The 12,773-nt window shown below is 41.1% G+C and overlaps 1 protein-coding gene across 2 annotated transcripts in view; it reads left to right on the plus strand.

Moving 5' to 3' along the window:
* MAN1A1 (mannosidase alpha class 1A member 1) overlaps positions 1 to 12,773 on the plus strand; it is a 165,436-nt gene that overhangs the window by 36,356 nt on the left and 116,307 nt on the right. For both annotated transcript variants that reach the window (XM_082406178.1, XM_082406177.1), the window contains exons 3-4: positions 8,005 to 8,101; positions 10,429 to 10,544. In XM_082406178.1, the coding sequence (XP_082262304.1) occupies positions 8,005 to 8,101; positions 10,429 to 10,544 (213 nt within the window). The remainder of the gene's footprint in view (positions 1 to 8,004; positions 8,102 to 10,428; positions 10,545 to 12,773) is intronic.

Here is a 12,773-nt window from a genome sequence, read left to right on the forward strand (position 1 = left end):
CTTCTTTCCAAAAAAGAAATATACTAGATAGTCAATATATGAACAAGTGTTTTTCTAATGGCTAAGTTTAGAGATGTGAAATTACTATCTCTTCGAGTATTTTAGAGTCATATACTTACATTTTAGTCAAGTTTTGGGGTTTTGAGGGGTGTCCTCTACCCTCTTCCATTTGGTAATAGCACAGAGTTTTATAAAATAATGTCAGAATTTGGTCACAAAGAACCATTAAATAGCATATAACCCAATTCTCTGAGCTAGACCTAGAAAAACTGGCTTTTTCTTAGGAGTGTGAGATGATTCTTAGAAACAGGACAATCTGTCCTCTACAAGTGGCAATTAACTGGAATTCTCATTTTTTAAAACTGGCTTTATCAGGCATTCTGAGTCTTTTTCAAAAGAGATTACTGCTCTAACTGCTCTTTCAATTCATTGGGAATTAATGTTTATTAGCCCATTAGGGTTCATACAATACTAGCATTAAATAATTACTCCTTTATATATCTCCTGCTATCTTTAAAAAGAAAGTATACTAAATTGGCTGTGGGAAAATTCAGGACATCTCAATCTGAAGAAAATATGAACGCGTATCTATCCCCTCCTTGGTTATGAGGCAGCCTGGGGTGTGTGGTAACATTGCACACACAGAGACAAGAAAGAAGCAGTAGAGTAGTGGAGAAGAGGAAAGAAAAACTGGCCACCCTTAGCTCTGGTGGTGGTGATAAAGCTCAGGAAATACTGCAGCTGAAGAGAGCAGGTGTCAGCACAGTCAGCGGCTTGGTGTGAAGGAGAGGGATTCACGGTTCTCCGTAAATCCAGGGACAGGCAGGGTCGGAGCAGGGCAGGGCCATCTTGTCTGCCCAAGTAGTCTGCACAGCCAGAGGAGAAGAGTTGGGAGACAGAGCTGGAGAGAGAGCTGAATTGGAGGGAAGGAGGGTCCTGAGGGTTAAAGGAGACAATGCAGGCAAGAAAAGCTGGTGCTGCCAGGTCCTGTCCTGGAGCCAGTTTACAAGCCCAACTTGGTGTGTGCCGTTTTGCTGCCAGGCCCAGCCGCGTCTCTTCGTACCCCAGGTAGGGCTGGCCCTGTGCACAGAGCAGCAGAAGAGTTCGGAGGCTGTGGGGGACTGTCTTAAGGTTTGCAAGCAGCAAAAAAAGTCAAGGCATCCTAAGTGATGCAGGGAAAAGAATCAGAACGAGAGAGTTTGATGCCTCGCTCTTCCTTTGCGCTACGCTGGGCCTCTGCTCCCTCATCTGTAAAATGGGGTAGTAATACCCCAGAGGTATTAAGGAGGATTAAGTGTGTGGTAAATTGTTATCAGGTTCCCCTCCCAGCACCTTGCAGGTGCTGGACAAAGTTAAGGCACTTTCTCCTTTACAGCTTCTGCAGTTTCACTTGTAGAACAGTGTAGGATTTAGAATTATACATGCTTTCTGAAGTGTGAACCTACCACTCATTCAGCAGGAAGAGAATTGCTGAGAGGTGTGTGCATAATGCTTTGTACATCTCAGGTCTCAAGGACCTCCCTAATTCTTGGTAGAGTCAGCATTGATGTCCTGGCAGGCCCTGGATGGTCAAGAGCGGGCACAGAAGGCAGCCTGGGTCAGAAGTGGGCTGGGCGCTGCTCCCTGAGCTAGGGGAGAGGGCCAGAGGGAAGCGACATGCCCACAGGCCTACTAAGCACAGAGCAGTCAGGTCTAGACATGTGCCCATAAACCAGGGCTTGCAGTGCAGACGGCTGGTCTGTGGGCCATCTGTGGCTCACGGATGTTTTTTCCCCTTAGCTGGCATACTGTTTTTTTTCTAGACCCCTGGAAAATCTGGCTCAAACCTTGAAAGCAAGCTTAGTCTTTTTTTTTTTTATTTATTTATTATTTATTTTTGGCTGTGTTGGGTCTTCGGTTCGTGCGAGGGCTTTCTCTAGTTGCGGCAAGCGGGGGCCACTCTTCATCGCGGTGCGGGGACCGCTCTTCATCGCGGTGCGCGGGCCTCTCACTATCGCGGCCCCTCCCGTTGCGGGGCACAGGCTCCAGACGCGCAGGCTCAGTAGTTGTGGCTCACGGGCCCAGCTGCTCCGCGGCATGTGGGATCTTCCCAGACCAGGGCTCGAACCCGTGTCCCCTGCATTGGCAGGCAGATTCTCAACCACTGCGCCACCAGGGAAGCCCTAGTCTTTTTTTTTTAAGAATATTTTTTTTTAAATGGCTTTAGCCAGGGCCTTCAGTCTTGTTTGGCCTCATTCCCCGTCATTTCCAGTTGCCCTAAAGCTGGCCATTCTATTTCTGTCTGGCCCCTGAATTTTCAGTCCCTCTTTTGAGCCCAAGGCAGAGCAGGGCACAATCCAGGGAGCTGGCCCTGGACACAGAACCAAGGATTCAGTGTGTCCTATCCCTCTATACTAGGGCTGCTGGATGAAATACAGGACTCTGTTAAATTTGCATGTCAGATAAACATAAATGCTTTTTTAGTATAAGTGTGTCCCACGCAAGGTTTTTATTTCCTAAATCTGGCACCCTTACTCTATCGTCTTTATAATTCACGCCCTGCCACCAATAAGTACTCAATAAGTAGTAATTGTCCTTGTGACTTTGGGAAAAAGAACCTTGGAAATAGAGTACCTTAACAGCCTTGGGGAAGGGGAGAGAGAACTAATATATTTCAGCTTTCGAAAGAGATAAATTGAGCAAGGTGCTGAATGAGTGTTTTAATTTGATACAGGGTAAGATTGGAAACTATCACGGCTGGGAGGGGTTTTCTCCATTCTGGGTGAGGACAGATAGAAAGTGGCTGGACTCTGGGCTTGCCCAGGACACTGTGTTAAGGGGACGGTCTTCCCAGTACTGTCTTAGGTGGCATCCTAATACTGTTTAGGGTAAGAGGATGCTAAACGCTGTAATTGTGGTAGACTCCAGGCTTGCAGTGTCTGGGAATGCAGGGTTATACCATGCTCTACATTCTGTCACCTCTCAGTGACATTGACCTCTTTCTACCCTGTTAATTTCTCTCTCCCTGAATTGCCCTGTCCGCTGTGAGTGTAGCACAGTGTCTGCTTTCCTTTGCACTGCTCTCCCTTATCTCTGTTTAACTCCTGCACCTGGTGGGGCAGTGAGGCGGAGATGTGCATGAAGGCCAGGAACACTCTTTGGATGTCTCCCTCCAGCCAGACATTTATCAGATTTGATCTCCAGACCATGATGTGAGGAAGACAATGCTATTCTCTCTCTCTCTCTCTCTCTCTCTCTTTTTTTTTGGATACAGACTTATTTTTAGAGCAGTTTTAGGTTCACAGCAAAATTGAGTGGAAAGTATGGAGCGTTCCCATATATCCCTGCCCCAACGCACCCTATCCTCCCCCACTGTTAACATCCTGCACCTCAGTGGGACGTTGGTTTCCTTCAGTTATTGTTTTTAAAGATGAGATACTGAGAGTCTGAGAGATCAGACCCTTAGGCAGCAGGGCTCCGGCTCCCCCAGCTGAAGCCCACCTGCCTTGCTTCCTGAGATGGCATCCTCAGCAAAGGGTCTCCTGCTGGCTCCGTGCTCCTTCTGGTCCTCTCAGTCTTCATTCCCACAGGGAAATATAGGGAGCAGGCCCACACCAGATAAGAGGAAGGGGCGGCAAGATTGTTGTCGCGTGTTCACATATCTAGAAATTTTTTTTCCAGTGGATAAGCAAGGGTTTGGTGAAGCTGTGACTTGATTCCCTGAAAATACTTTTTAATCTTGTTTCCTTTCTTCCATTTCCCTGTTCCACCAAAGATTAAAGGAAAGAAGATTGATACAGTGATCCTAAGAATGTTTTGTGTTGAGATTTTTATCTGGGAGTTTCAGACGTTACTTTCATGGGACAATCAAGTCATGTCAGACAAAGTTTGGTGGAAACTACTGAGAGGCATTTAAAATCAGTGTTGTTCCAAGCATCCATTGTAAGTATAATTTTAAGAGCGAAGGCCACCAATCTCCACTTCAACAATCAGGGAGGTAGATTGACCCCTACCCTAGTCCTCGGCTGAACCAGATACGGCTCCTTCATGTCCTCTAGAACAGCGGGAATGTGAGTGCCACTGGCCTGGTAGTTTTGTTTATTTACCTTTAATGGGTGTGGGAAGTGGGCTCAGAGAGATTAATTGTCTCACTTAGAGTCACACTGATGATGGCAGAGCTCAGATATGAACCCAGTTTGTTAGATGCCTGCTCCTGTGACCGCTCTTATACATTCCTCCTCAGTAAACAAGAGGATTTTCTATAAGGACACACAGGGAAGTAAGTAAACAGTCTCAGCAGGCAAACAGCCGTGCCTCATGGAGGAGAGGAAGATAATTCATCAACATTCAGCATTCGGCAGCATAGTTTGCTGTTGTACAGAGGCTCTACAAACCTAACGTAATTCCCCTGGGGCACCATGTAACTAACTGAGCACCCCATGCCCGCTTCCCAGTCCTTGCCTTCCGTCTTCCCTCATGGTTTCAACTGCTTCCTGACTCTTTCTTGTGGCTTTTTTTCTTTATGTATTTGTACTTCTCTGCTTCTGCATCACTCTCTGGCCTCCGGATTCTCTGTGACTGTCTCCGAGTTATACTCCCCTAGGTAGAGTAGATGATTGGGTTGGTCCATCCGTTGGCGAGAGCGTCACACTGCGGGTGCCTCACCTCGAAGGCTCCTGGCCAGCCCTCAGTTGTCTCCCTGTGGGTCAGGCACCAGGACCTGGGTCAGTCAGCTGGGGCCAGGGACCCAGATCACACTGTCAGACTATAGAGATTTTGTATAAGACCCCACAGGATGGCCCTGTAAGTGGGACTTGAACTTGTATGCTTTTTAAAAGAGGCAGTGAAAGCCCAAAATCCTCATCAGACCTGTCTGGGAAAAAAGAGTGAGATTTTCCAAAAAAATTTTTTTTTTTAATTTATTTTTGGCTGTGTTCAGTCCCCATTGCTGCGCGCGAGCCCTCTCTAGTGGCGGAGAGCCGGGGCCACTCCTCGTTACTGTGCGCGGGCCCCTCACTGCGGTGGCCTCCCTTGCTGCGGGGCACGGGCTCTAGAGCGCAGGCTCAGTAGTTGTGGCTCACGGGCCCAGTTGCTCCGCAGCATATGGGATCTTCCCAGACCAGGGCTCGAACCCATGTCCCCTGCATTGGCAGGCAGATTCCCAACCACTGCGCCACCAGGGAAGTCCCTCAAAAAGATTTTTAATGTGCCTTATGAGTAACTTAATAAGATCATGTGATTAAAGAATCAGTAAATAAAAACATTTGCTAAGGGTAGTTCTTAGCAACAAAAACGTAGGTTATGAAATCTACACATACCTGGGGAAATTCAAACATATTTTTCTTTATTCATGGCTTCCCATGCCCTTGATTAGGACATAAACTTGAAACAAACTGTTAGTTACAAAATTTTTTTTAAATTGAAGTATATTTGATTTACAGTGTTGTGTTTCAGATGTACAGCAAAGTGATTCAGTTATATCACTTTAACTGAATCTTTTCAGATTCTTTTCCATTATACATTATTACAAGATACTGAATATCGTTCCCTGTGCTGTCCAGTAGGTCCTTGTTATCTGTTTTATATATGGTAGTGTGCATCTGTTAAGCCCAAACTCCTAATTTATCCCTGCCCGACCCTTCCCCTTTGGGAACCATAGGTTTGTTCTCAATGTCCATGACTCTGTTTCTGTTTTGTAAATAAGTTCATTTGTATCATTTTTTAGATTCCACATATAATTGATATCATATGATACTTGTTTTTCTCTGACTTCACTTAGTAGGATAATTTCTGGGTCCATCCATGTTGCTGCAAATGGCATTACTTCTTTCTTATGACTGAGTAATATTCCATTGTATATAATAACACATCTGCTTTATCTGTTCATCTTTTGATAGACACTTAGGTTTTTCCATGTCTTGGCTATTGTGAACAGTGCCACTGTAAACATTGGGGTTCATATATCTTTTCGAATTAAGAGTTTTCATCTTCCAGATATATGCCCAGGAGTGGGATTGCTAGATCATATGGTAGCTCTATTTTTAGTTTTTTAAGGAACCTCCATACTGTTCTCCATAGTGGCTGTATCAATTTACATTCCTACCAACAGTGCAAGAGGGTTCCCTTTTCTCCACACCCACTGCAGTGTTTATTGTTTATAGACTTTTTGATGATGGCCATTCTGACCAGTGTGAGATGATACCTCATTGTAGTTTTGATTTGCATTTCTCTAATGATTAGTGATGTTGAGCATCCTTTCATGGAGTTATGCACAACATTTAATTGCTTTTCTTATTGTTCTCATATTTATAAACATTTGTGAGTGTGTAAGAAGGGAAAATGTTAAGCTTCCATCTTATCTATTAGATTATAAGCGTGATAGACTCATGTACATTTCCCTGCTAGTCCTTTAGCATCTTATCACGCGTAATGTAGCAGACACTCAATAAGTGGCACTAATTACTCAGCCCTGATGCCAATTGATAACAAAGTGCTAATCCAAGAATCTTCAATAAGCATAGAGTCAAGGAGAAGTCATGTTATTTTTTGGATATTTCATGCCTAATTCCAGCTTCTCTGGGTCAAAACAAAGGATTACTATTACAAAATCTCATTTATTTCCCTTCACACTGTATGTGAGCTGTATGACCAATGCAAATATGAATATTCAGGAAAAAATAAAATTCAAACAAAAATCTTTGGTTTGTTTTCAGTTTATCTTTTTTTTTATTAGGGTTTCAGTATGGAGTTTGAAATCCTAATCAACATGGAATTTAGGCCTGTTTTAATCTTTCTACCTCGGATGTCAGGCTGTCTAACCCTAATTAAAGTGATGAAAGACTACAAAACAAAATGAAGGAGCCTGTGAAGGTGAAGGTTTAATCCTATCTGTGCACATCTTTGTAGCTGAATTTTAAAAGTGACCTTCTTGTGCTGTCAGCTCATGAGCATACTGAGTCTGGAGAGAGTAAATGCTTTCATTCTCATGGTCCCTTAGCTGGCTAGTGGCTTAATACTGTAAAATTAGAGGCTAGTAGCATTTTGATGCTTTCAAATATCTGTATGTCGTAAATCTGAGTTACAAAGTTGATTTTATGTATGACCTGTGAATTTAATCTCATTGTTGTTCTACACACACACAGACACAAACACACACATGAAGTCTTATTTGGCTTTTGATAGGCTCTTAGAGAACAATTTCTCCCCTTGAAAATTATTCCCTTTCTGCTAGAGTTAATATCTAGCACAATAGGTCAGAACTTAGTTTATAAGTCAGGAGAAATTGATTGGTTTTCATTATATGTAGATAAATTAATTTGTTAAAATTAAAAAAGGTATACAACTAATTTATGGCAGAGAGTTTGGGACTTTAAAAACATTCCTGGTACAAGGAGTCTAGGTTGGGAATATATAGAATTAGTCTTCAGTTACATATGTGTACACAGATATGTATGCAATTAAAGATTAATTATATTAAGCTGAAGTTTTCCAAAATCTATGTATACCTGCAGAGTTTCTTTTTTTCATTTCCTATAGATATTTAAAAATACTTCTCCATATAGACTTGGTCAAGATACATCAAAGTGTTTAAAGTCATAGCTTTTGGATATTTGTCTATATACTAAGTACAGAGAACCTTATGCAAAAATGTGAATTTTAAGTATGCAGTCTTTGCAGATTTAATGCATCATGAGGATGAAATAGATAAATGTAAGAATGGTTCATCCTTTTATGATAAGCTAAGTTTCTGTTGCTGAGAACTGACTTTTGAAAATGATATGTATATGAAATAGGATTAAATGGATTAAAAAAATCTCCGTTTGTAAACATAAAGGGATGATGTGTATTTGTGTGTTATGTGTGTGTTCCAGCTTATTCATACCCTTGTCACCCTTTTAATTATCATCCTTTTAACTAAGCAGTGAGTTTTAATGTTTTAACCTTTAGGTCTTCAATATATGATCTATTTTGAAGCAAAAATATCTCAAATTCAAAATATAATCCCGTTTTCATTTCTTTTCTCAGATGATGAAACATGCTTGGAATAATTATAAACGTTATGCCTGGGGAAAAAATGAACTGAAGCCTGTATCAAAAGGAGGCCATTCAAGCAGTTTGTTTGGTGAGTAGAATGTGCTTTGGCTCTTTACTGACAGTAACTTCTCTCCAATTGACTGAACTTGTGGGTGATGGAAAAAGTTTGTGTGATCCTCCAGACTGTGTTGCTAGGAAACTTGCATACCTGATGGAGTTGTCTGCAGGGAATGTGCATAGTGTGTCCTTCAGACAGAGCACTGGCTGCACTTTAGAACCACCTGCATCCCTTGAAAAAATACTGATGCCTGGGGCACACTTCCAGAGATCCTTATTTAATGGATATGGGCACAGTATCATGATTTTCAGCTCCCATGTGGTACCAAGCAGAGGAGCATTTGTTGGCTGCATTAACTGCTTCCTGTCAGGTAAAAGCTGTGTCTTTATCAATAAGCTGGCCAAGGCAGCCAGCCGTGGTGACCTTCACTGTATCTCAGTGACTCTCAACTTTGGCTCTAAATTTCTCCTGTTTGTGCAGTGGAAGAGAAAGTGAGGATGGAGTCGTCAGTTATTTAAACTTCCATTTATCCACTTTGGCATCATTTTATTGCTTTTGGTCCTCACAGCATCCCTCTGTGATTTGTACTCTAGGTATTGATAACATTCCCATCGTGCAGGTGCAGAAGCTAGGTAACAGAAGTGTTAGGTAGATTCCTTGGGTCACAGAGCTACCCAGTGCCCTTCTCACTGAACTCAGTTCCTCTTCAGTTCCCACAACTTTATCTATAAGTAACAGGATGAAGAGGAGGGAACCTTGGTCTGATGCTTCTGAATTCACCATAGAAAAGGTGACTTTCTGTACTTTATCTAAAGGTGTTAAATAGTACCAAATCATATAACAACAGTATCAGCTGACACTATGTGCCACGTGCCATTTGTGCATCTTCTCATTTAACCTCATTATTATATGTATTTTATAGATGAGAAATATGAAGCTGAGAGAACAGCTTGCCCAGTGTTAGCCATCTACTAACTGGCTGAGCTGGGACTTGAACCCACATGTGGCCAAGGTCAGAGTCTGCTCCTAATCACCCCATTATGCTTTTCCATTTATTTAGGACCTTCCATGTGTTTGGCTCTCTTTCCAGCACTGGTGTTAATAAACACAATACAAGTCTTTGCAAAGTTCATGACCTAGTGCAGAAGACATATGTGTAGATAGTGAATTATCAAAGCACTAGGTGGTTCAATAGATATTCATAGGAAGTTCTGAAGAACCATAGGCTCTCTGGTAGGGAGAAAGGCATTGCAGGAACGGTTAGGGAGAGCTGGAAGAGTGGGGAAAAGGCTGGTCTATCACAGTGACACACTTTAGAGATGAAAAGAGCCACACCTGGAGTCATGGTGGTACAAGTGATTTCAGATGTTACTAGAGTAGTGTTTTGTTTTTTTTTTTTAGGACACGGTGACTAGTTAACATGGGTGATGGGAGGTAGGAATTGAAGAGAGAAACTCAGAAACTTCATGCAGACTCAAAGGTCTTAATTTTTTACTGTTTACTATAACTTTAAAAAAATTTTAATTCTATTTTTGCTTTTATCTCTATGAAAGTTGTTCATAGTATTAAGAAGTCAGTTTTGTGTAAATTTGCCGTAGTCTTTATTAAAGAGATTACTTGGCTCTCTGTTAATACAGTGATGGTTTTAAATTTATTATTAAGCCTTAAAAACATACTGAGTCTCTTAGTGTGGAATGTGGAGGTGAATAAGACATGCCTTCTCTATTCTAAGGAAGTTTACAGACTAAAAGGAGATGCATATAAGTAGTTATAATGGAAGACAGAAAGTGGTAAGTGCAAGAGCAATGTAAAGTCTTCCTGCTGAGGGAGTTCAGAGGAATAAATGAGAGTCAGGACTGGCTAGGAGGATGGGAGGAGAGGTTAGGATCAGTCAGGGCTGCAAAAAGAGGGGGTAGAATTCCATTTTTGAGTAACGGTTTCTTAGAGCTATCACTAAGCAATTTTAGATCTAATTATATTTAAAGAGTTTTGCACAGGTGCACTTTGATGTAATTACATTAAAATTAATAAGTGTGTTGCTCCTTGATTTCAGGTCTTTTTTTTTTTTTCTTGCTAGAGAATGCAATCCCAAATGAAATTTCTAAGAGATTTATTTTCTGCAACTCAGAAGAGACTTTAAAGATTAGTGTACCAATCTATAGCCTGTGATAATTTTTAGTTTGGTTTTGATGCAACTTTTAAATTTTCTTTCACTGAAAGATGTTTAGACTGTGTTCAGTATTCTTGTTTAACGATAAATTCAGTATTACCCACTTCCTTTCCAAGGTATGGTCAATGTGCATGTATGGATCTGTCAAAGGTGTTTTACTGAGTAAATGTTTTTCTGATATTTTCAGGTAATATCCAAGGAGCAACAATAGTAGATGCCCTAGATACACTTTTTATTATGAAAATGAAAGACGAATTTGAAGAGGCAAAAGCATGGGTTGACGAAAATCTAAATTTTAATATGGTAAGTTAAAAACAGCTGCCAATTCAGTTCTTAAATCTCAGTTAACATAAATAAATTATCTTGTGGGGCAGATTATTGTACTGTACCCTAGCAGAAACAAATAATGCAGTTTTAAGTAGTATCATACTATATTCTTAACTTGCCCTCCCTTACTACACAAATCCATGCCTTTGTTTTTTGGCAAACTAAGAGTAAGAAAAAAGAAATTAATATTTATTAAGACCTACATGTGCCAAGTATTCTTGTTCAAGTCTCTCAACAACCCTGTGAGACGGGTATTATTTTCACACCTTTACAGATTAGAAATCGGAGCCTCAGAGGCTTATCTACACCACACAGCTAGTTGTGTGTCAGGGCTGTGAGCCTAACACAGGTCTATGTGACTCCAATGCTCATGCTTTTGCACTGCACCATGGTGCATTATTGTGACTTGAACATTTGTTAAATGGAGCCCAGGGTGCCATGGTGAGCTGCAGTTCAATGAAAGACCACAAAAGAAATTGAAATAGAGAAGTTTATTACTTAACAGGTCCTGAGAAGGTACATGACTCACCTGCAGGGGCCACACAGGGAGGTCAATGCAGAGTACAGACAGACAGAAAGACAGGACCTGGGGCACATGCTGTTATTAGGATGGATGAAGTGCTTTGGGGTTCCAAAGCTAAGGCCAAATTGGTCAATTCAAACGAATTGGTAAGCTCCACAGTGGTCTTTTCTAAGGGGCTCACAAGGGGAAGGCCCTGGGAGGTGGGGGAGACATGATCACAGAGGAAATCATATCAGGAACTGACATTTGCTTGGGACTCTGGGGCTGTTAATCGAAGGCACACTCTTGCATGAGGGGCTAGTGTCCATTTAAAGCCCCTGCAAGCCACTTGGCCAAACAGAATGGCTGCCGAGTCAGTAATGCCATGAAGTAGCTCCTCTCAACGCTCCACAGGCATCCAGGAGCAGCTGCATCCACTTTCCCATAAATAAGGCTTTAACCTTTGTTGATTGTAGACCCTTATCAGCTTAAACTTTTTTTTTTCTTTTGGCCACATCATGTGCATGAGGGATCTTAGTTCCCTGACCAGGGATTGAACCCATGCCCCCTGCAGTGGAAGCTCAGAGTCCTAACCACTGGATTGCCAGGGAATTCCCAGTATAACCTTTTGTCAGTTTATATATGAAATATTTTTTTTAATTTCATATATGTACTACCATTTTTAACAAACCTCAATACCCACTGTACGTCAAGGAAAAGGTTCATAATTAAGGACAGTGGACTCTTCTAATACTACTTCTTGATAATTAAGGAGGACTACATCTTGTCAGAGCTAATCTAATTCCACAGTCATTGCTTTACCTTGTAATGAGGTTGACAGAGAGCTTGTTTTAAGAACAGGAAAAATTGACCCTGGTGTTTTTGAGTCATTCACTTATGTTTGCATTATTGGTGTTTTTTTAAGTTCAGTCTGTGAGTCTATTTCTGTTTCATAAATAAGTTCATTTGTATCATTTTTTTAGATTCCACATATAAATGATATCATGTGATATTTGTCTTTCTCTGCCTCACTTATTTCACTATTGGTATTATTTTTAATCTGAGATTACTTTGCAAAAATTCTTGTAAGCCTCTTGCCTATCTGGTAAGCATTCGATAATATCTGTAAATCTCCATAACCAATCACAAGTAACATGCTGTATGTTGAGAATGGACAAAGAAAGGGTGTTTCCCTGCTGACCCCTCTGCTTTGTGGAGCTCTTGTTCTCCCACAGACCAAGTGAGAATACCAACATCGTTCAGAGTATAAAGGCAGCATAAAGCTGAGTCTTTTTCCTACCTCTTTGGATTAAAAACATATATAAATTAAAAGTTTTAATATTTTGTTCCTACTCCTCTAATTAATTGCCGTATGTACCCCATTTTGGAGATCACTGACTTAAAGTACAAGCAGATGAATCTGTGTTTAATCTGCCTTATAACTGAATTTAGAATATAAAGGAGACAGTATTCCAATACAAAGGGACCTTGGAGATTGATGTGTTCAGTCTTTTTATTTTAAATATGAGAAAACAGGCCCAAGGAGCAAGTGATTTTGTAAGATTCTACAGCTCTGTGGTTGAATATGACGTCTGGTAGCTCGGATATTACCAATAGAGCTGAGTGTGAAAAATTCAGGCAATGAACAAAAAATTAGATTTCCTTCTGAGGGTTTATTATTTCTTAATAATACTTTTTCCCTG

The sequence above is a fragment of the Balaenoptera borealis genome (genome assembly GCF_965194805.1).
Source record: "Balaenoptera borealis genome assembly, chromosome: 9".
NCBI classification, from domain to species: Eukaryota; Metazoa; Chordata; class Mammalia; order Artiodactyla; family Balaenopteridae; genus Balaenoptera; species Balaenoptera borealis.